The sequence below is a fragment of the Perissodus microlepis genome, chromosome 20 (assembly GCF_051167445.1).
Source record: "Perissodus microlepis isolate ML-2025 ecotype Zambia chromosome 20, ASM5116744v1, whole genome shotgun sequence".
Lineage (NCBI taxonomy): Eukaryota > Metazoa > Chordata > Actinopteri > Cichliformes > Cichlidae > Perissodus > Perissodus microlepis.
Window position 1 is genome coordinate 16,949,264 of NC_140480.1, and position 24,932 is coordinate 16,974,195.

Sequence of the window (24,932 nt, forward strand, 5' to 3'; positions counted from 1 at the left end):
GGGGTGCAGGACATATATGTGGACAGAGAGACAGTGGTGAGGTGCTGGATAGGAGTGACTGATGGTTCCAAGGTGGGTGATTAACTAATGAGGTCAGGCAGAAGCTCTGTGGACCATGATGTTTGCAACAGACAATGTGATCCGTAGAAAGGAAGGGATGAAATCGAAGCAGCTGTTTTGCTGTGGTTACCCCTAAACAGAGAAACTGAATGAAACCAGAAGATCACCACTTAGAACTAGAGCTGAAATTACACCTTTGTTGAATTAATGTGACAGCTGTGATGCATGACTTATACTCATCATAGTCAGCTGAATGGTAAGAACAACATCCGGGTTATCAACACCTACACCCTGCCCATGATCAGGTACCCTGCCATGGACATCAAGACAAGGAAGCTCCTGACCATGCATGGAGGGTTTCACCCCAAGTCCAGCACCCTGAGACTGTACACTAAGCAGATTAGTGAGTGTCAGTACCACGGTCCAGGATGACACAATGAAAATCCACGAGTACTTCAGGAAGATGGCCACTATCAAAGCCGTACTCAGTGAATACCTCACAGCACAGAGACACTAATCATGGTAGCACAGCAAGGAGATCCATAGAGGCTGAGGTCTATCACACCAGGCAAGACCCCAGGTACGGGCTGTGTAAAGATGCCCCTGAGACAATCCAGCACATGACAGCAGGGTTTCAAAGCAGAAGAAGATGGCCGTAGTGATAGGTGTAGAATGACAGCAACATCATAAAGAAGGAACACGAGAAGCTGGAGAAGTACCGAGGGCTCAGAAAAGAGCTGGAGAAATGTGGAGGGTGAAGGTAACAGTTGTCCCAGTGGTAATCAGAGCACTAGGTGCGGTGACTCCCAGAATAGGCGAGTGGCTCCAGCAGATCCCAGGAACAACATCGGAGATCTCTGTCCAGAAGAGCACAGTCCTAGGAACAGCTAAGATACTGCGCAGGACCCTCAAGCTCCCAGGCCTCTGGTAGAGGACCCAAGCTTGAAGGATAAACTGCCTGCAGGGGCGATACATACATATATATATATATATATATATATATATATATATATATATATATATATATATATATATATATATCTCAAGTTGAACTTAACCTAAAATAAATAAAAAGTAAAATGTTATTATAGTTAATAGCTAATAGCTATACAGTTTTCTTTAGTCTGGTGAGGACTATTTAAAATAATATTTTCCTAATTATGTTTACCTAATTATAGCTAAATATTATATTTAAAGGGGGGATTTTAACTTGTAATGGAGCATTTTTCACTGCACCTCTCATTAAACACAACATGCCAGAGAAAAACCACTTTAGTCTACTTCCGCAACGTCAGTAATGACACGTATTCAAAATGGCGGCCGCGGCTATGGTAAGTGGAAATAAAGCGAACTCTTTTTGCTTTAAACAGTACATTGCGCTTTCTTTCATTCCAAATTATGTCGGACATCGCACTGAAGTCGTGGGAAAGTGTAGGTCTTCAGTAGACCGATCAAGTGCTATTTAATGTTAACTAGACTAAACTTCATTGGAATTCGCTGCTGTTTGAATGTTCACGATCCTGCTAAACGAGTTAGCTAGCTACCTAGCCTGGTTGTCAGTAAGCGGTGACTCTTTAAAACAGATTCGTGTCATTTGTGTGGAATATATAAAATTGCCCTGACAGAGTATGAACTGTGAAACGCTGGGCTTTCAGACTGTCATGTGATGCACGGTCAAAATAAACAGGTTTTGCAATCTTTAGGGAAATGTTAGCTGTTAGCGCTGTGTCGGCGTGTGTTACAGTCCTAAAAGATGGTAAAATGACCGCACAGGAACAGCTACAAAGTATAAACTTAACGTAAAACGGGTTGGTAGCGCCTGATAACATAAAGGCAGTCTTATTTCAGGATTCGTGGTTGGTAACTTCGATCACTTCTTTATGCTTAATGCTAATACAAATGTTTTTTCAGTGTTGAATCATTTCAGTTCATTTTTTACCATGTAGTAATAAAACGGGACGTTTTGCCTATCAGAATTAGCGCATGTCCCCAAAATGTCTTCTTAACTACAGTAAGTAAAGGCACTCTTGTCAGCTCAGGCTTCTCTGTTAAAACAAAGATCGTATCGAATTTACACATAGTGACAATCTTAAATCTCTGTACGAATTTCAAAACAACTGTTAGAGAACATTGATTTCAGTTGTCCTGCAAACTGGATGGAGGCAAGAAGATTTAAAAGAGTTGATGTCTGCCTCGAGAATATACCTTGAATTAAGTAGTAAGCCGTGTTCCTCACTACTGGGAAGAGAAGTGGAGTCATTCTTGATGTCTGAGACAATACAAGCCTCAGCTTACACTTTCTTAACTTTGTAAAAAAATAAATAAAAAAAAACAACCCAGCGAGTATTAGTATTACTGAATGAGTATTTAATGATGAAATATTACTAATGATGTGGGGGGGGGGTCTATTCATAGAACTCCTATTTTATTTTGGGTAGTCTCATTTCAGCTCAGTGTTTGAGTTTTTACTGCATTACTGCTAGTTTTGCCTTTGGGCGCTCTCAGTGAGCGCACCTTCTCATGCAAGCACACACATACGCTGCATATAACGTGGAGCAGACAAGTCAGTAAAAATGATCAATTGTGACTGCCACCTAACAAACGAGATGAAGAGGAAGTTGAGAATATGCACGAATAACTTTGTGCTGTGGCATAATTAATATACAGCTCAACTGACTGCATTTCTGAAAAAGCTGATTTAATCAAAAAATCTGAACATGTCCCCTCCTGGAGCAGCTTACATGTGAGGAACATGTGGTGGTATAGTCAGGTTAAAGTCATGTCATGTGGTCATGTGAGAGAGTTCTCCACTGTAAAGCTGCCAGTGCTTGGATCAGCTATGCAACAGTCAGACTGTGTCCCTGCTGAGGAGCACTGAAGTTCCTTTCACAGTTCAGACTGTGATGAATATTCCAGAGGATCTTTGTTGCATAGCTTTGCCAATTTATTCAAACATGCAAGCTAATCGATTATTTTTAAAATATGTAAATGACATTTACTGCTCTGATGGGACACCCTTCTATTTCTTAATGACGATTAAGATGATGAGATGAAAAAATAAAAGCACTGAGAGGACTTTTGTTTAGTTCACTTACACATGCGCACAGTTGAAGTTGATGAATGATTAAACTGTTGGCAGACCTTTCTCATTATTGTAGTAAAGGTGTATGGAAGGTGTTCTTTGAAATGGAGAAACTCAAATAACTAGAAGCTTTTTTTTTTCTTTTTTTTTTGCTTCGATACGATTCTGTAGCGCTTAGTTGTCACTGTGTAAAAGTGAGCATGTCACCCACATTTGCAACCAAAAATAGAGTTCCAGCGGCTATTGCTCAGGAGGTAGAGAAGGTTATCTTTTAATTGGAAGGTTGGCATTTCGATCCCTGGTTGCTCCAATTGCTTGGGCATTCTTGAAAACCCAAGTTGTCCTCAGATGCATCCATCAGAAATAATTTGGGAATGTGTGTAAATGGATGAATGAGTCATGTTATATAAAGCCCTTTGCTTTAGTAGGGAGTAGAAAAGTGCTGCATAAGAACCACTCTACCTGCTCAGCAAGCTCCACCGCAAACTTGCTGCTCTCAACTACTGCTGTTTGTAAAATATGCAGATGTACTGTTAACTAAGTAGGCATAAAATCTAAGTAAAATATTATATTAAATTAAATTAATATTTAAAAATATATGTCTGTGAAGGTTCTCAGTCATCCAGGTCATCGTAGTCAAAGGAGCTTGCAAAGAAAAGCGTCTGGACTTCTTTAAGTTTAAAAATTTAAAAATATAATTGTCTGTTTTTTGCAGTAGGATACATATCAATGCACAGGTCAAGCCTCAGTTCTGAGAATGTTGATATACTGGCATTTCTTTATTGTGGATACACATTTACAAAAACTCATGCACCTTATCTACCTCATCCAGGAGATGCAATACTGTCAGAAATTTAAGACAGGCTTCCTAGAAGATAAACTAAACAGTATTTTAATAATGCCTTAGTTTAGGTGGCATATTGATCAAGAGCTATAAGTAAGAAATAACCAAAGTGATCTGCCATAAAGCCATTTTTTATTCACAACTGAACATAAAAAATAAATCAGATCTTTAAACTGTGTGTTGAAGAGCAATATTAGCTCATTTTGAATTTGATGACAGCAGCACATCAAAGAAAAGTTGGAACGGGGCCATGTTTACTCCTGTGTAACAGTCTGTAAATGTCTGGAGTTTGAATGTAGGAATTTTGTCCCGTTTTGTCAAATTGTTGCTGCCCAGCAGTCTTGGACTTTTTTTGTCATATTGTTTTTGTTTTATAAACAGTTTGGACTGCAGGCAGGCCAGTTCAGCAACTGGAATTTTACTGCAAAGCTGTGCTGTTGTCACTGATACAGCATGATGTGGAATTCAGTTTTAATTTTCAGCCTTGACTCTTGCTCACAGCAATTTCTCCAGATTCGTGGAATCTTTTCATATCATGTAGTGTAGACTATGAGACATTCAAAGTCTTTGTAATTTTACATTGAGCAGCCTTATTCTGATATTTGTAGATGTAGATTTTTTGCAGGTTGGTGAACCTCTGCACACCTTCTAAGGGACTATGCCTTACTGAGATGCTCTTTTTATATCCAGTCATGTTTCTGGTTTGTTGCCAGTTAACCTAATACATTCTAAATGTTTCTCCTGCTGTTTGTTTTTAGTAACACTTACTTTTCCAGTCTTTCCTAACTTTGTGATGTGTTGCTCCAGTCAAATTCAAAGAGTTTATATTTTTCTTTAACAGATACATTTTTTAGAACATTTTATGCATATTCTACTGTTAAAAAAAAATAAATAGTTCACATATTTTTTTTTTAAGCAGTGTCTTTTTTTTGGTCACAATTGGGTTTGTAGAAGGTTTCCAAAATCGTGCCCAGAGGCATTATCAAGCTGCCGGAACTTGCTTCTCAACTTTCATTCCACTGTCAGCACACAGTACAACAGAGACACTCGTGGAATTCATTGTCAAATCCAACATGTTTTGTGTTCATGTGTGTCCGCTCTGCAGGTGAGGTGGTGGGCCTTTTTGCTGTTGTCCCTGCTGCCTGTGAGCCGGTCCTTCTATGTTCCTGGAGTAGCTCCACGGAATTTCCATGATGGCGACGTTGTAGATATCAAGGTAAGATGAAAATTCACTGCTAAACATATCGGCTGTACTATCAGCACTCAGGGGGGAAAGCTACATTCGACTCATCACAGAGGGAGGTGTCACTCATTTATCACTAGCTGCTTACAAGGATTTGAAAAGTCCCTAGTTTTAGGCGACAAAGGCGATAATTAGCAATGATGAGGTGAAATGACACAAGATGATCACTGCAGTGAGTGAGCGGAGGGTCAGGTTGACAAGGTGAACTCTTTCGTTTTAAAAACAATTGCATCATCTGGCAACATCACCAGACAGTGTTTTTTTTTTTTTTGTTTGTTTGGTTGGTTGTTTTTTTTAATCTAAAGAGTAGAAAGTTTGAAGCAACAGAAAGTTAAATATCTTTTGAACTGCACAACCTCTGTGTGGGTGCAGTAACTGCACACAGAGAGTGAGCAGTGGGAGAGCAACTGCCGCAGGTCTGCTGCAGAACAGTACTGTCTGTAAATTTGTTTTCACTCATTTAAAGGGGTAGACGTGATACTTCTAGATGGCAGAGTTGCTAATAAGTATCTACGACAAGAACTGAAAAAAATATTTTGACTCTATTAAATTAGTGAAAATGGCTACACACCATGGCTTCTAAACATGGCTTTGATTACAGACCCCTTGAAATATTTCTCTCTAAAATCTTGTGTTTATTAGATTTTGGGTTCAGTAGCAGGAAATGGGAGGCAGAATATTTGATGTTTGTGAATGTTTGTAAGCTTCAGCAAAGTCTGGCTGGTGCCTTTAGCATACTTTGATCAACTGAAGAGTCTTTACTTTGTTAATCTACAAAAACACAGCTTGCTATCTGAGTGATGTTACAAATGTGTCTTTTCACTCAAAAATTCACACCATGTGCTTTTCTCCAAGTGAGCACTTTAATCCAGCAAACCTTGCCCTCACAGTTTGGAAGAAGATGTGAGATAGTCTGACCATAAGCCATTACTTCTGAGCCAGAGTACCCAGGATGGTTATTAGAGCACTGGTTCTCAAACTCAGTCCCCAGACTGTGGCTCATGCTCAAGCACATTCCCAGTCCTCTGGCAGTCCCAGGATGATCCCTGTATCTGCAGAGAGCTCTGTAGTCGATGGAGGCATTGTATGTAGTACGACCAGTCTGTGGCTCACTGTTGCTTGTGCGGTCATTGGTCTGCCACCAAGCCGCAGAGAAGAGTGAAGTTCTAACATACAAAAAGATGAAACTGAGTGTTAAAATCTTTGACATACAGTTCTCCCAGGAATGGGAGAACGGGAGCCAGTTTGGGGTGTTCTCACCCTATTGTACTCTGACAAATTTGCTGATGCTTGTCTCTCTCATCGTCAAAGATAAAACAATGATGGTGCAAACACTGGAAAGAGATCCTTTTGTTTTTCAGGCGGTAAAGCTGACCAGCTCCCGTACCCAGCTTCCTTATGAATACTACTCCCTGCCATTCTGTAAACCAAAAAAGGTCTTCTACAAGGGAGAGAACCTGGGTGAGTGCACTGCTGCTTATGTGATAAGTTTAAAATTGTTTAAATTTTTATCATATATATCTATAAATATATTTGTGATTTTTTTTTTGTGTGTGTGTGTGTGTGTGTGTGGTTTCCTTGTTGTTTATAGGTGAGGTCTTACGTGGAGACCGTATTGTAAACACCCTTTATAACGTGGAGATGAGTAAAGACAAGAAATGTGAGCTGGTGTGTGAAAAGAGAAAGCTCAACATAGACGAGAGTAAGCTGATGGCTGAGCGAATCCAGGAGGAGTATTATGTTCACCTGTGAGCGTCCCTTCTTACTGCTTTCAGCAGGCTGAATTCATTTAAATGCTTGTCCGGTTTGATAGGCTTTATATCTCTGGGCTGACTTGCTTCTAAAGCATCTATTTTGTTGTTTTTAAATCCCTTCTTGTGTGTGATTGCAGTATTGCAGATAACCTTCCAGTTGCCACCAGGTTAGAGTATCCAAGCAGAGAGGGAGGAGAAGAGGAGGATCAAAAGAAGGACACGATAAAAGATGTCCAGTTTGAACATGGCTACAGATTGGGCTTCTTTGACAAAAACAAGGTACGTACATTACACAGACTCTTCCATTTCTGCTTAAAGGAGGAGAAGAGTGCACGTAACTTAAATTGCTGCTGGTCAGTACCAAAGTATTTACAGCATATTTACCACGTTTCCCCACAAATTCATTGGATAGTCTGCCAACAAAAAAAGCTGCCAAAATACACTGGAGGACAAACATCAACAGGACAACACAGTGTAAAAATCAAAGAATTCTGAAACTTACTGAAACTTTATCTGTCCTTAACTGGCTTTAGACAGATAAATGTGGCTCCTCCCCCATAAACATGAAGAGGAAGCAGGCAGTGGTCATCAAGGCTCCTCAATTCATTTTTATTTATATAGCGCCAAATCACAGCAACAGTCTCCTCACAGCTCTTTATATTGTAAGGCATATGGCTTACATACCCTACAATACACTGAACAATAATAGAGAGAACCCCAACAATCAGGCTCAAGGAGGAACGGGCAACTACGTGACTATTTAGGGGTGAAGGGTGGAAGATGGGACAAAAGATGCACTGTGAAAGAGCAAGAGCTTAATAATAACTAATGATTACATTCAGTAGTAGTAGTTTAATGTTTTTACTGGCTCCTGAAATTGCCCTTCAGGTTGGAATTTTAAAGAATGATTCAAAATAAAGGGTGATAAAGAATGATTTACTGATCGTCTGTGGCAGCACAAAGCCTTTGCTTTAGAGACATAGTGTCAGTTCTATGACTGAAACCTTTGCACGGGTATTTTTGCAGCTGGCCTTATGGTGTATGTAATGTATGTAAATGAATCCAAAAACATGATTTAAAAACTTTGCAGCATATAATTTTCTGCAAGTTGCACTCAATTTAAGGTTGGATATATACACGAGAGGTCAGCTTTAGTTGGTGATGTAGTCCATATGCAGAGAGTAAAGACATGAATATATGAAGAGTGTTAAATTATTCTCTTTTTTTTCCTCCCTCCCAGTTTTATCTGCACAACCACTTGTCCTTCATCTTGTACTTCCACAAGGAGAAACTGGTGGAGGGGGACCTTCATGACTACAGGGTGGTGCGATTTGAGGTTATACCCCGGAGTGTCAAAGTAGAAGGTTAGTGTCAGCATACTCTTTTTGAATCGCCTGATGTTGCTTTAGGCCTGTAGTGAGTTAAAGGAAAGAGGAAGTAGATTTGTTGACTAAAAAGTTAAGTAAAGATTACCGCTTATACTTAGTATACTCTATCCTGTGTCCTATTATTTTTCTCCTCAGATCTGAAGCCTGCAGAGGCGCTGAAGACCTGCACCCTACCTGAAGCCAGTGGCTCTGCCGCTCAAGAGATCAACCCTACCAAGGAGAATGAAGTCCTGTTCACCTACTCTGTACACTGGGAGGTCAGTTAAGGCTGAATGTGTTTTCAAGTCTTGCAACCCAGTAGTCATAAAAATCTGTAGCCCTGAATAATCTGCTCAGATGACTTTGTTTACATAACTGCTTTAACTTGATTACAATCCTCATTAATAAAAGCATGTTTAAATGTTGCTGAAATGTATACTTTGTTTAATGTTTAGTGTTGCGCACACATATAATGTCAGAGTAGACTGCAGAGTTTACAAACCTTACCAGTGTTAGGAGCAGTAGCCTTGGTTCCTTCGTTGCAGGGTTCCTGGTAAAGAACGTGGTTATAGCTGTGTACCTTTGTTATTCTGACATAGTCAATCTAATTAAATAATTTATTAATAATAGTCATAAAAATAATGTGCAACAAACTAGTCGTGCACAAAAATAGAGAAAGGACTGAAGCTCTCTCTCTCTCTCTGTGTGTGTGTGTGTGTGTGTGTGTGTGTGTGTGTGTGTGTGTGTGTGTGTGTGTGTGTGTGTGTGTGTGTGTGTGTAGGAGAGTGAAGTGAAGTGGGCGTCTCGCTGGGACACATACCTGACCATGAGTGATGTCCAGATCCACTGGTTCTCCATTGTTAACTCTGTGGTGGTCGTCTTTTTCCTCTCAGGTATATCCAATTCATGTTAGAATTTACCTGTGGCTCATGGCATCTTACTCTTACTATTTCAGTCATTTCTATTTATTTTTTATGATTTATTTTCACCACCAGTTTGCTGTCGGTGCAGTAAAGGCATGAACTAATATAATATTTTTTATATAATATGTACAAAAATGGATAGAAATTTGTAAAATATGTATCAATCTAGTGGATACAATTTGGTAGATTTACAACTGAACTTTAGATTTGAATTTAAGATGTTTTTGTTTTGTTTTTCTGTGTGACACCCAGGTCCTTTTTCTTGTCCTGTTGTCACTGCCTTTGATTTGATTGTTTTGGATAGTCTTTTTAAACACTGTCACTTGTTTATTCAACATGTCATCGTTGATGCAAGTTTGAGCAGCTTTTAGAATGGACGTCAAGAGAACTTGCCTTTGTCAGCATAATACTGTGTATAAAATACTAAAACACCATCATACTATCCATCCTTCATAACAACTCCATAAAATAAGACTACATTCTTTGGCTAACTGAAACATATAAATGAAACTTTATTATATATCGAAGAGATCATTGATGGGTTTATGACAACGTATTAAATATTGCAATTGTATTTTATTCTCTGCCTTTCTCTCTCAGGTATTCTGAGTATGATCATTATCAGGACCTTGAGGAAAGACATTGCTAACTACAACAGAGAGGATGACATAGTAAGAAAATACACAGCATCCGGCCTCTGGATTCTTAATGATCACTACCTGACCACATTTTTCTCCTCTCTAACCAGGAGGACACCATGGAGGAGTCGGGCTGGAAGAATGTCCACGGTGATGTGTTCAGACCACCTCAGTATCCCATGATCCTCAGCTCTCTGCTGGGCTCAGGGATCCAGCTGTTTTGCATGATCCTCATTGTAATCTGTGAGTTTCTTATTTCTCTCAACAGTTTTCTGCACATCCTGACATTATTTACATTTCTGCTTAGGCCATATTGTCCTAGTCCTGTCATTTCTTCACAAAGACAAAACACGAGGAATGCTCTCAAGGTGACAGGGCTCACCTTACATATATGAATCAGCAAAGATAAGAGTGTGAAAATATGAAACTGCTCAGTGTTGCACATTTCTACAAAACAAATGCACGTTCTGTAGCAAATTGTTAATGTTCTGTGTTTCACACTAGGAGTGTGAACAAATACTCAATTAAAGCTGAATTTCTGTCAGAAAAGTAGTTAGACCCTGTGCTGCTGGGGGGTTAATGGTGCAGTATCCACCTGTTATACTGCATACTATGTGGCAAAGGTGCAGCTCTTAATGACCTGAGTTGTGAGTGGTGGATGATTCACATACCATAAACTTCAACTTCATCTTTTAAAGAGGTGCAAGTTTGTTAAATGTAAATGTTGTTAGTCATGACATTTATCCTGTTCTTTTGCCGTATGACTGTTTTTATATCTGTTTAGAACAGTTAACAGTAACATCAGGCTTATTATATTCTTTATCTGCTTTAATAGTTGTAGCTTGTATCTTCAAAAAATATCCAGCAGGGATTATTTCAGGCTTGAAATATTTCAACAGGAACTTTTTTCAGTGATTGTGACAGTGTTTACAGCCTAGCTTTGCAACAAAGACAGTGATTTACACTCAGTCCACTTTGGAAAAACCTTGGATGACAGAATCTGTGGAATCTTAACTATGCTCACTGAATAATGAGTATGGTAGTCATGAAAGCTTCATGCGTTGCGGCTCCCTCGTGGTGTAATCATTTCCTGTTGAGAAAAAGATGGTTCAGGGGTAGCCTAGCCTATTTGTGAGATGTAGGTATCTACATTTTTTTGTTTTACTTGTTTATGTTTAAATAATTTTACTTGAGTTGTTTGAATCAAAGAGTTAAGCTAAAATCCATAAAATGTGATGTTTTACAAAATGATCTGTTGGTGTTTATTGTAACTGTCACAAATTTTGCCAAATGCCATATTAGTCCAGGGCATAATTGTCTTGTATTCTGATTAACATATGGAGGCTTATATTATTTAATTGCAGTTTAGAAGAGCTCCTGCTAGCTGAAGCTCTGTGTTTAGCATAGGAGCCCAGGAGTCCTGCCGTCTTCTTATCCAGCTCTCATTTATGTTTAGTTGTTGCCATGTTGGGCATGCTGTCTCCATCAAGTCGAGGAGCCTTGATGACCACTGCCTGCTTCCTCTTCATGTTTATGGGGTAGGAGCCGCATTCATCTGTCTAAAGCTCATTAAGGAATTGAGAGGCACCGAGTTTCAGAATTCTTTGATTTTTACACTGTTGATGTTTGTCCTGCAGTGTATTTGGTGGCTACTTTGCTGGCAGACTGTATCGCACACTGAAGGGTCATCGATGGAGGAAAGGAGCATTCTGTGTGAGTTCAGGTTCTTACAGCAGTAAATGGTAAATGGACTGGTTCTTATATAGCGCTTTTCTACTCATCTGAGCACTCAAAGCGCTTTACACAACTTGTGCATTCACCCATTCACACAAGCACATCTTTCTAAGTGCTTCATAGGTAACATTCACACACATTCATACTCCGATGGATGCATCGGAGAGCAATTTGGGGTTAGTATCTTGCCCAAGGATATTTGGCACGTAGACTAGGGGAAGCCAGGAATCGAACCACCAACCTTCCGACCAGTGGATGAGCTGCTCTACCACCTGAGCTACAGCCACCCCAGTGTGAAGAAGGGGGGGTGTGTGTGTGTGTGTGTATATATATATATATATATATATTTGTATATGTGTAATGCGTGTATGCGTAAAAGTGTTGATGTGAGCAGTGAGGCTTAGACTGTTGTTGTTGTATTTGCCATGCAGACAGCAACTTTGTATCCTGCTGTGGTTTTTGGGATCTGCTTCATCCTCAACTGTTTTATCTGGGGAGAACACTCGTCTGGAGCGGTGAGTGCCATGACTTGAGAGTCACACATTCAAAAATGTGTGTGTCAGCTATGCTTTCACATACTTCACATTCTGTTTAAAAGAAGAATCGTTTATCCTTAATTAACTTTTTAACACATTTTACCGGATATGCTATGCTTTTATACTGTTCCAGTTCTAGATGCTCAAAATAACATGGCCAGAGTTTCAGATAATTAAATCAGTGTATGTACAAGTAATCCATGTGAGCCAAAAGATCTAAATCCTCTGTGTCAGGCAGTTTTTTTCCTTGCTCTTGGATATTCCTGCTGATCCAAACTTTACTTTTATCGATTATGAGGTGCAGCCAGTTAACAGAAAGCTGTTTTGAGATGAAGAGGATGAACTGAGAGGCTGCACCAAGACCCAGGGTACGGCAGAATAGTCGAAAAAACCTCCTGCCTCCTTTGCCAAACTAAGGCTTGGTGGAAAATGTCATAAGATAAAGGAAAGATGCAAAGGCATTTCAACAGAATAGTATCAGCATGCACATTAACAGTGATGGCAGACGTCTTCCAGTACAGTGTTCAGCAGATTGCACATCCTACTTTACCCCATGTGTTGTTACAATGTTATTTCACAGAGGTCATATAAACGAGAACCACCAAGGAGGATTTCTAAAGACAGGAACATATTGCTAAATATGCTTTCCTCCTTCTTTGTACAGGCCTGTTATGACCCAATCTATCTGAGCTAACCTGAAATAAAAATTATTTTGTGACAATCATCAAGCTGGTAATATGATAGTCATTATTAATACAAACTGGGCTATGGAAAACCTCAGATGACCTTTGGGGGGGAAAAAAGCTAAATGAGGGTCATGAAGAGAGATTTAGAATGAAATCACCTTATTACACATAAAAGTTACATGTTTAAAGTGAGTGTGTTTGTTTTATATCTCAAACAGTCACTTTACTCACTTTTATATTCTTTATCTTCCTGCCACTAACACAGAAAAGTCTAACTTGGGGATGATAGGTGACACCAATATCATTGATTTTCCATCATTTTTTTTTATTGTAAAATTTGATACTGTGTGTTTATGCCCTTCTGAGATTAACTAAAGCTTTAATTGGAACAACAACTTTTTGTTGAAAGCATCTTTGTGTTGGTTATTGTGTTTTGAAGCCATACCACCTCGAGTAAAAATGGAATTGGACCATATTTGCCTGTAATACCAATTTGTACCACCAGATGGTGTAGCAAGTCAATGTAGTGTACAGTCTGGGTCTAATAAGGCACTAATCTGGAAGGACAGGTATTTGAGTGGATGAGACACCAAAGAATGGTTTAATGTGACTCACATCAACTGGAAACCATGATTGGATGCAATGGAAACTAAAGTTGGGTAGAAAAACAATTGCAGGGAATTTTGGCTGGTAAAACTGTTAAAGGAAGCATCCACGGGGGAAGTATACTATCCTATGAAGTGTCTTCTTATTTGTCACAGAATAAAGCATCTGTGCTGTAGGTGTGCTTTAAAGATTAACTGAACTCTCACATGGATTCTTAAACATCTTGACATCATCTCTGTATGGTCTGTAGGTCTTTTCCTTACCATATATAAAGCACCTTCAGGCGACCTTTGTTGTGATTTGGCGCTATGTAAATAAAATCGAATTGAATTTCTGAATAATTCTTCTTGTGTTCCTTATGTCTTCTCTCACTTCAGGTCCCATTCACTACAATGTTGGCCCTACTGTGCATGTGGTTTGGCATTTCCATGCCCTTGGTCTATCTTGGCTACTACTTTGGCTTCCGCAAACAGCCGTATGATAACCCTGTACGCACCAACCAGATCCCTCGGCAGGTCCCAGAGCAGCGCTGGTACATGAACAAGTTTGTTGGGTAAGAGTTTAGTCTATCTCGCATTCTTAGGTGCTCCGATGGCTAATGGTTTGCTTAAACGCAAGTTATGATTTAATCTTTCCTCTTCTTTCCATTAGCATCCTGATGGCTGGGATCCTGCCGTTTGGTGCCATGTTCATTGAGCTCTTCTTCATCTTCAGTGTAAGTACATGTGCACCGTTGCATGTCCGAGCTCCTCATCTTTCAATGCTATTACCGTATTTTTCGGACCATAAGGCGCACCGGATTATAAGGCATATTAAACGAAACAAAACAGTCAGATAAGTCAAACTTTACTCAACTCATTCCTCTTGCTTCCTCCACTTCCGTACCATTGATTGATTAATGTTGAATTCTCTGGTAGCTGCTCTATAAACACTGGAACAACAGTATATGTTGTTCCAGTGTTTTTCTAATTTTTGCTATGTAACTTTGCACTGTCCACTTTCTGCTGTAACAAAACAAATTTCCCACATGTGGGACTAATAAAGGTTATCTTATCTTACATTAATGACTAACCTCATATTGTGGCTGGATTATCTCAGTTGTTCTCCCCTACTGAAGTTGGTCTGTTTACAGCAATTTTCCATGCGATTGCATTTGTCAAAAAAAACATCGGGAACTTTTATCAAGTGGAAAAAAGTTGACGCGGACGGAGTTTTGGACCCAGATTACTATGAGTCGCGAGGCTCCTGACTACGGTAGCCATAACGCACAGACAATCCATCAAGCAGTGCGGCTTTGTAGCTTAGCAAAGTCCTACTAAAACATTTTTTGACAGATTTTTGAGCGCCGTGTACCACATAAAATCGGTTTGAGGTCAGTAAACATAGCCAGAATTCATAGATAAGGCGCACCAGATTATAAGGCGCACTGGCGATTTTTGAGAAAATTAAAGGATTTTAAGTGCGCCTTATAGTGCGGAAAATACGGTACACAGTTTTCAGAAATAACACAGTATCTATTTTCTATTTAGAGGATATGTAACTGATGTGTAATCCTCCTCAATAATGCTAGAATCAATGTGTGTATGTGTGTCCATCCACCTCCAGGCCATCTGGGAGAACCAGTTTTATTACCTCTTTGGCTTCCTTTTTCTGGTCTTCATCATTTTGGTGGTGTCCTGCTCTCAGATCAGCATTGTGATGGTTTATTTCCAGCTCTGTGCAGAGGTAAGCTCATTAATTGCATACTATTGTCTCTGGCTGCCAGGTTTTTACTTGACATACACACATCACTCACACATTGTTGGTTATGTTTTTCACCTGTGTGGCACATATATGTATTATATGAGCAAGAACTTATGCACAACCTTGTCTCTCTCTTCTTCACTGTCAGGATTACCGGTGGTGGTGGAGAACTTTCCTGGTTTCAGGAGGCTCGGCTTTCTATGTCCTTGTTTACGCCGTTTTCTACTTTGTCAACAAGGTAAAAAGCACAGGGTTGTTTGAGACACTCCCACAATAAACTCTAAAGAAAGCACTGTTCTTAGCCATGCTGTTGTCAATGCCTGAAGAGTCATCAGTGTTGACAAAGCCTGCCTAATACCTGAATTGAAAGATGGCAGAAATAAATTTAATTTTGAAGATTTCCACCATCGACTCACTCATATGTAAAAATGTTGTTTTGTTGGACCTAGTTTTTTGTTTTCTTTTAACATACAGACATGGACTGTATAAACAAACATAAGATTTAGTCTCTGATTGGTTTGTGGATTTCTGTTCTGTAACTTCAAAGATTGATATTTTGGACACTTGAGTTTTGAAAGATAGAAGAACATTTTTGGTTGAGAGGGTTGAGCTGGATCTCACTGAGAACCAGTCACAGTTTATGGTTAAGAGTTTACCAGCTCAGTGGAGCCAGCTGCCCTTATTATAGGAAATGGCAGGTAATCAGCTAGTGCTGGCTAGTACTAGCACAAGTCTAACTTCCAGTTAGACTTCTACCACCATCTTTGTTGTTGCAGGTTCTGTGTTTCCTCTATAATACTTCCAACAATGCTGGAAAACAAGATCATGGCCAGCAAAATGAACTCTGGAAATGGCAACCTACCATGGGGAGTTCAGAGCATGTTATGGGGTGCTGGAAGCCATATTCAAAAGGGAGCATTGAAGAGGGTTTGGGGAAGGTTCACGCAATTTCAACTAAAATCTACAACTACTGCAAAAACAACCTTTCATATGACCTTTCATATCCCAAGCACAGGCTCTTTAATTCAGAGAATCGGAACCAAATCACAACAGCAGTCACCTGTAGGTGCATTATATTGGAATGAGCAAGCACTTGGTGTCAGTGGGAAAGAAAAACTCCCTTTTATCAGGAAGAGACCTCCAGCAGAACCAGGCTCAGGGAGGGGCAGCCAACTGTTACAACCAGTTAGGGGTGAGGGGAGGGAGACAGTCAAACGACACACCTTCATGAAACAATGTCAAATGATAGACGTTTTCTATTTTCTAGGCAAGAATATCTTGTTCCCTGCACTGTAGATACAAGTGATAAATTGCAAGAATATCTCTGTAATAGAAATGGAAATGTGCAGCATGTTTAAACTGCTTCCTTTTGTCTTTCTTCCCTAGCTGGACATTGTGGAGTTCATCCCCTCCCTTCTGTACTTTGGCTACACCGCCCTCATGGTCTTGTCTTTCTGGCTGTTAACGGGCACAATTGGCTTCTATGCCGCCTACATGTTCATCAGGAAAATCTACGCTGCGGTGAAAATCGACTAGTTATTGCTGGTGCTGCTGTTTTTTGTTTATTTTTTTTCTTTTCTTTTTTTTGTAACATTCTAAATATATATAAAAATGTTCTTCATGTCCAACAAGCACTGACTTGAGTGCAGAAGGAATGAGAGGGTTGCTTTCTACAGTGCATCAGTCGCAACTGCTGGCCTCACAATAAAGAAAAGCAAGGTGGCAGATCTAAAACAGCTGTCACCTTGCTTCTGCCTCCCTCCTCCTCCTTTCCAGGACACCTAGAGGATCTCTGTTCTGCCAGGACTATTAATGTCCTCTGCTGTTTCACCTTTTTCCACAAAGACAGGGGGCCAAAGCTTGTCAAACAAGGGTTTCTGCACATTTTATCTTTTTTTGTGTGTGTGTGTTTGTGTGTGTTTTTTGATTGTAACTTATCCAGGTTTTTATTTTTGTCTTCATGGGATTTATCTGTGTCTTGATTTCTATTGGGCGCCTCCCAGGAGGCTACTTCCTTCTGGTTTCCCCACGTAAATTCTGTTTCTACACTTTCTGCTGTCTCCGTTTTCAGATGTGACCTTCTTTTCAGAGACTTTACAGATCAGGAAAGGATTGAGGATCGTTTCTGTGGTTCTGTTGTTTGTTGTGTTGAACTCATGGATGGAAACCACCCTGGGAAGTTCTACATTGTAACACAAAAATGGATAAATTAAATCTTCTATTGTTTTTTTTTTTACTTCAGTTTCCATGTCCTGGTGTGACCATGTTAACCACAACTGTAATCCAAATATTAGCTTCTCCCTCCCAAACACTGGGTTTCTTATTCATGTCAAAATATTGCTCCATTTGCGCTAAATGAAGCAGAACTGCTCAGAATGGGACTGAACTTGAATATTTGAACCCAACTACCCATTTTATATTCAAAAGCCTACAACACAAATATGTTTTTCCGCTCGTTAACCACGCCATCAGTGTAGCCTTAGCAGTGCCTGAGCCTGCTGAACTATGCAGTAATGGGGGGAAAAGGTGCAAATTGCAAAGGTTGTTTCAGAGGACCATTTTTAGTACGAAATGCCTATTTTCTTTCATTTTTGAGCCTAATGTACCATACGTATGTTTGTATAATCTGATGTGTTTGGAAAGCCCAGCAAGATCACCTGGCCGGTATCGGAGCTTAGAGGTTCTGGGGTGTTTTGAATGTAATTGACAGGGTTCTTATTAGATGTGTACAGTCTGTGTTTTGTGCGCTGCAGATCATGTGTTTCCCTTTCTTTTCAAATTATATGTATTTTTCAGCTTAAAAAACATGCAGTTTTGGGTGGAACCTGATTTAAAAAAAAAAATGCTTTACCTTCAACTCAAGGGCTTCATCTAGGTAACTATTTTATTTTACAGTAGCAAAATTGCAATATGTAATAATCCAGTTGAGCAAATAGAAATAAACTTATTCGCTTCCGTTAAAAGCTAGGTAAGAAGACTGATACCACTCACATGACCGTTTGTTAAATATGAGCTAGTGACAGGTTATTTTCAGTAGGCATAACGAGGAAAGATAACATTCTTGCTATGTCTTAAGGCATATAACCCTGCATCCATGTGTTCCCATTAGTTGGGAAGTAATTTGTCTGACTTTTCATGTTATTCAGTCAAAATATCAACAACGCCATGGACAATACATGTATGCTGGGGGTTTTATTGACTGCCTTTCTGACAGTTTGAGTCGCCCAATTTTTACAGAATACAAAATAACCTGAAACAAGTGATGCAGATCTACAGAGTTCTGTAGGACCAAAAGTCTCTTTGCAACAACAGGTGCCTTCAGGTGGTAAATTAGAAAGAATGCAGGTCTAAGATTCTAAAGCACTAGCTTCACTTTTCAGCCTATGGACTAATCTAGGTTACTTTATGCAGAGCAGCTCTAACCAGATACCGTATTTCAGTTGAATGCTAGCCAAATTAAAGGTAAAAGATATGAATTTGCCCCATGAAATTTCTTAAATCTGAATGTTTGTTAAAAGACATTTTATATTATAAACAGTGTAAAAGGTGGAAGTGGCTACTCTGACATCATCTGTTGGTTTCTAAAGTTGTGTTTTGAAGCCTCGAGTTTGGCGTTTTCATCATTGCCATCTTGGTTTCAAATAACTGGATGTGACAAGGGGGGTATGGCTGACCATGAAACCCCTTGCTCATTGGCTGACAATCCTGTGAGTCTCGAGATTTACAAAACAACTTCATTTTTTTTTTAGTCAATATGACTTGAAATGAGCAACTAAGCTACACAGAAGCTATGTCCATGTTTTATATCATCTGTGGTTTTTATGTATAACTTCAACTTATTCCAGCACCTGTACACAATAAATCAGCCTTTTGCTGGCGAGGAGTAGTGACCATCTGTACAGCCAGATTACCTGGTCATCCTTTTTTGCTAAGCTAAGCTACCTGGTCACAAGGGTTAGTTTAATTTAGAGAAAGCTAACTGGCTGCTAGCAGTAGATTGCTACATAAACATTAGTTTTTGGTCTAAGGTAAGCTATCTGGTACCTAGCATAAGCTTTTCTGTTTAATGTGGGTATTAATATATAGGTCTTAATGCAAGGCTAAGTTAACCTGCTGCTAACAGGAACTTTGCTCAGATTGTGATGTCAACAATCCAATGCATTATGGGACTATATAATGATAGGTGTTGCTTTTGAGTTTGAAAGTAAAACTGGGGACATTAGAACACAGATATTAGTGTTTATGGTGTGCTAAGCTAGCCAGCAGATAGCAATACTTTCTTAACTACATAGAGACATAAGTTTTTGTGCTAAATGTCAGTAGATGTGTGGTATCACTCTTCTTAGTAAGACGGCACAAAAGTGCAGATCAGTATCACTAATACAGTATATGTGAAGCAGTATCCATATCTCAAGTAGAAAACAATGGATGGTGTCTGCAGAATGCCAGGTTATCAGACTGTACGTGGTGTGGTTTTAAAGGAAAATATATTTGCAGTATATTTCAATTAGGACTGGATGTCTCAGGCCAAGGCCTTTTTTTAATCAAGCAAAACAAAAAGAAGTACCTCGCAGATTTATGAGAAACTAAACTACACAGCATGTAAGGTAATATTTAGTACACTTGTATTTGTTACACCCTTGACAGATTTAGTAGGGTTATTGAAATGCTTCACTTTTGCACAAAAGTACAGATGAGATATTTGCCTAGATATACCCTGATTCTTCAGGGCAAGAGGAAAGAATGGCTAACTCATCCTCATGGTCTCTCCTTCATTATCATCAGCACTCAAGCTACAGACAAGCTGCTTAAAGAGATCGAGAAGGCAAAATCATTTGAAGTTTCCCCCTGCCACTTGCTATGTGAAACAACTAATCAAAGCCCCAAGGATCCCTCAGTTGAAATGACAGGATCATTACTTTTTATTTTCATCCTTTACTTGCTGAACCACCCTGTGTTGTGTCAGAGTTTCAGAGCTCTGGTACCTGACTGCTGTCTAATATAAGGACAGACACTCCTCTCCTGCAAGTGCACACACCAGGGGAGATTTTTTTACAGACTTACTTTTAAGAGGCCGAGTCATGCATGTATGATTGAAGGTTTTACAATGTAAATAAAAGAAAACAGCTTTGTATTTGTTGCATTTTGCTGTTTGTGGCGCTCTCTGTAATGATTCCTGTCATCGTTTTAGCCAAAAAGCATGATGCTCTTGATGACTTTTAAAGAAACTTGTTTGTTATTTTTCTCTTTGTTTCTTTTACAGAATGTCCAATTACAAAATGTACCATGACAAAACAATAAAGTGATGACAAGTTGAATATGAAAGTTAGCTTCCTGTGTTTTTGGAACATGCTTAATGGTGCATTACAATGATTTTACAATGACACATCCTGTCCACAAAGGCAGCACAACTTTATTTCAGGTTGTTCCCTGTCACAAAATATAATTATTATCTCTGTTGATAGTTTCTTCCTTCATAACAACTGTGATTATTATAAAACTCTAATATCTTGATACTACAGATAGGTCCTAACACAGGAGGCTTTAGCTAATAAGTGTCTGCTAGGTCTCATTTTCACAAGACAAGGCTTGCTGAACTGAACATTGCTAACTAAGTTAGCTTGCATTACCTATTGTTCACTTAGCACTCTGGTAAACGGTAGCAATGAAAATGCAGTGTCCAGAAATCAGTGGGCAATATCAATCTTTAATGTACAGTCTAGGGCAAAAACCAGCAAAATGATCAATTAAAACTAATTTCCATAAAACTAACACCCAGAGTTCATTCCACACAAAATGAGTACCAGGCAGTTGAAACAAGGCCGAAGAAGTCCTTAATCCATCTGCAGGACTGCTCCGCTCTGCTCCTTTGTGGAGTGGAGAAAGGGAGCACTGCCAAAGTCCTACAACATGACCTCCAGGAGGTCACTGTCTGTGACTAAACAATCATAAACAGACTTCATCATGAAGCTGTCCTAAGGGTCCAACGTTGTCTAATGAGCCCTGTGCTCACTGAGGGCTAAAGGGCTGAGGCCTTGTGGCACTTTAGCCCAATACTGGCACTTGCCACAGAAAATGAGAATTGGCTATGAAAAGCCCTATGTTTTTCATATATTAGAGTACCTTCACCTTCAGCCTGAGCGCATATGACAGACGTGACAGGTTCTGAAGAAGCTGTGGACAAGCTGCCTGTAATATTATTCAGCTTGACCAGTTTGGTGGTGGGTCAGTGGTGGTCTGGGGAGGCATATTCACAGAGGAACCTCCACAGGCTAGGCAACAGCACCCTGACTGGCATTAGCTATCAGCATGAAATCTTTGGACTTATTGCCAGACCCTCCTCTGGCGCAGGGGGTTCTGGGTTCCTCTGAGTGCAAAGCAATGCCCAGCTCATGTGGTGAGAGTATGCGGGCAATTCCTGGAGGATGATGCAATTGATACCACTAACTGTGCTCGCTTGACCTAAATCCAAGAAAAATCCATCACCACCAGGTTGCATCTTAGACTGTCCAGGACCTCGGTAGTACTTGGTTCCAGATTAGGGAGGGGATCCCCCACGACATTATCATCTCATTATAAGCGTGCGCTGATGCTGTCATTCATGCAAACAAGCACATTTCAGTAAAATGGGCTAACCTGCTATGTCACACCACTGCTCTTTTTTTGATTTGTTTTTGAGCAGTGCATATGGACAAAAGTCCCCCAGTCTAATGATAGTCATGTAGACTGCAATACATGACTTTCAGTGTCTAGGACTGTTGTCTGTCTGCCTGTGTGAGAAAGAGGCTGTCCGGAGTAGCTATCGATAAAAATATCTACGTTTCAACACTCCATCTTCAAAATCACAATCAGGGATGAATAGATTGATTTAGAAGGGCTAAAAATTTGTGGGTTTTCTATTTCAGCCTGGATCATATAATCACATCGAGCCATTATTCTTAGAAAAAAAACAAAGAAAAAACAAAACATCTTAAGGATCTACCAATCAGAGAGAGCGAGGAAATTCAAATGCACCAAGCACAGTGGTCAATAAATGCATGCATTCATTTTTTAAATTTAAGAAAATCCAATTCCCAGTGTCATTTTGCTTCCTTAAGCATTTACCTTTTTAATTCTTATATTTATATGATTATTGTTATTTCTGTAGTTTTCCCTTCGCTTTTTCCCACTACTTATTTCACTATGTCCTTTATAAAACATTTCTATCTGTGCACTGTTTCAACTACAAAGTGTTCATCTTCCAGCTCTTGGTTTTCCCCACCAATAGAGCAGTACTGTTTCACACTATTGGCCTAATTTTTTGTGAGATGCCTGCTGTGTATGGCTTTTAAGTTGTTAATTCCTGATTTGTCCTTCCATAATTGTTCACTGTGTGGAAACCTGTGGTCACATGACAAAGTTTATGCTGTGGTGTCTCAAATCCTATTTACAAACCCTTCTACGAAACCAGAAGAGTTTCTATTCCTGAATTATGGCACAGTTGGCAGCCCGTGAGTACATGTGTTAGAGTCAGTTCAGTTGATGTAAGTATAGGTTAGCTCCTTGGTACTATAATTAGGATGGTCTTGACACTCAGGTTTCGACTCACTGTGGAACACGCAGCAAGTCATATAGAAAGGAAATACTCTGAGATACTGTTTTAAGCTATTTTTAGCAAAGCAGTAAGTTTCTTACTTAAAAAAAATAAAAATTTGCATAAATAAGAGAAATTTGTAATTTACTGTCAATAATCATCACATCTTCGTACTCATGTTCGTAATTTGGTATTCTCTAGTGATAAAAATAAATAAACAACACCCTAACTGTGGTCAAACCTCAACCCATTTCTCATTACAAGAAACAGCATCGGCATGGCTAATAAAGCCTATCCAGCCAGGTTCTCCCTGTTCCACTCCATGCATATCATATTCCGAAACAGGAAAACTGTTTCTCTACACTACTTCTCTGCTCTCAAATCTGTTTAAAATTTCTGCTACTAATGATGTGCAATATTACTTATCTTTCAGTCTGATACAGAGTAAAAAAAAATCTTAATGCATGTTGAAAACAGAAATATGATATAAAGAAATAAATATGTTTCAGATTTGAATATATCGCGTAGATCGGGTCAAGCGGTAAAGCATTCTTATTCCTGCCGAGAGAAAATAAACAATAATCCCAAGAATACAGAGTTCAGGAAAAAAAATATCCTAAATGAAAATGACTTTTCGGGTTTTCGGGAGGAGCCGTGCTGCTCTCTGAGAGGAAGCTAGTACCATGCTCTCCTGAGTTTTAAATGCACTTTAGAACAGCACACAGCAACACTACATATGAGCGGGCGTAGGGAGGTTTGAGGTCTTCACTCACCCCGGTTCTGTTAGCCGTCAGGGCTGGGGGGCTGGGAGGAGGTGCTGGCCGTCAGACTGGGGTCTGGGATGCGGGGCCTCCCTGCTACTGCAGATAAGGAGGTGGTCCGCTTGCCTCCACCCCAGAGAGAAGGGTTACATCTCCTGGGTCTAGGTGCGGCTTGCCCCACTGGGGGCGGGGGTACCTGGACCTGGGATATAGAGTATGTTTGGGGAGTGCGACTGTCTGTGCAGTGTCTATTTGTGTCTGTCTACACGTTGGGTGAGTGCCGAGTATTTGGTTGTGCATATGGGGGTGGGAATGCACGTCTGTGTCCGCGTGTGCCTGTTTGTCTGTGTCTATATGTCAGCTTGGGTCTTAGACTCAACCTCTCTGGGTACATCTCAGGCCCTCTAAAGTACGGAAGCCTATCTCCCCTCACCACACTCCCTGCCGGTGGCTGATGCCCTTAGACGTTGGTGTGTTGGTGGTCCTTGTCATCTGGGGCTGGGCGCTCATGCATGTACCGGCTCACTCCTGGTGGCCGATTGGCGGGGCTGGGCGCCTGTGGCCCGGCTGGGCTCCTTCCGGGGGGTGGGATGCCCTCAGGCCTCTGGGCCTGAAGCTCGGTCCTCTCTGGCTGCCGGCGGAGCCCGCGGGCACGCCACTGCAACCCCCTCTGGCCTCTGCTCCGTAGCTGCGGGGTGACCTCTCGTTTGGAGCTCTACTCAGCTCTTCCTAGGAGGGTGGCACGGTTCCCCCCCCCCCTTTTGGTGGTCCTCCTCGGGTCCTTGTACTCTGGGGCCTCTGGATATCTGGGGCCTGGATCTCCTCCATACCTGCTTCATACCCTGGTGGACGGGGCTATGGCTCCCCACACTCCCTAGCAGATCGTTACATGGAGAAACCTTTGGAATACAAGCATGCTGATCCACACAGGTATGCACACAGGTGTACACACGGGTGTTCACAGACGCGGACTACACCTTTCTTGGCTGCTGCCTCAAAGCACATTGTGCGCTGTCTATCTTGTGTGCTGCACAATATCGTTTATTATTTAGTATCTACTGTTATCTACTGCTAGCTAGTTTATTGTGATGGTGCTGTTTTTATTATGTTGCTCTTTGTTGTTTGCTTTCTCTTCTGTTTTTTTTTCTCCATACAGGTGATCCAGGCGTTTTGTTTGTTTGTTTTTTCCTTTCTTCCCCCCCTTCTCACCGTCTCTTCTCCCCTTTGGTTTTCTTTCTCTCCCTCTCTTTCTTTCATTCTTTCTCCCTGTCCTATCCCCCAGTCACGTCTGTCCCGTTTGTAGCAACCGAAAATAAAATAAATACATAATTATAATAAAGGTCAATCAAATGGACCAATATGGCAAGGCCATGATGATCCAC

General features: G+C 40.3%; 1 protein-coding gene across 1 annotated transcript; it reads left to right on the top strand.

The window, feature by feature from the left end:
- Nucleotides 1–1,337: 1,337 nt before the first annotated feature.
- Nucleotides 1,338–20,541, top strand: tm9sf4 (transmembrane 9 superfamily protein member 4). Its single transcript, XM_084917290.1, has 18 exons — nt 1,338–1,391; nt 5,092–5,202; nt 6,591–6,690; nt 6,821–6,977; nt 7,121–7,262; nt 8,224–8,347; nt 8,507–8,628; nt 9,132–9,243; nt 9,874–9,944; nt 10,022–10,154; nt 11,368–11,449; nt 11,549–11,624; nt 12,077–12,160; nt 13,851–14,026; nt 14,125–14,188; nt 15,079–15,198; nt 15,365–15,454; nt 16,603–20,541. The coding sequence occupies exons 1-18, from the start codon at nt 1,374–1,376 to the stop codon at nt 16,750–16,752; spliced, it is 1,932 nt and encodes a 643-aa protein (XP_084773416.1). The 5' UTR covers nt 1,338–1,373; the 3' UTR covers nt 16,753–20,541.
- The last annotated feature ends 4,391 nt before the right edge of the window (nt 20,542–24,932 follow it).

What these genes read in the sequence shown, in the direction of transcription:
- tm9sf4 (XM_084917290.1), top strand. An exon ending in GGTCGTCTTTTTCCTCTCAG is followed by an intron (nt 9,244 to 9,873) that starts GTATATCCAATT and finishes TTTCTCTCTCAG; the next exon opens with GTATTCTGAGTATGATCATT. An exon ending in TTTTCTACTTTGTCAACAAG is followed by an intron (nt 15,455 to 16,602) that starts GTAAAAAGCACA and finishes TTTCTTCCCTAG; the next exon opens with CTGGACATTGTGGAGTTCAT.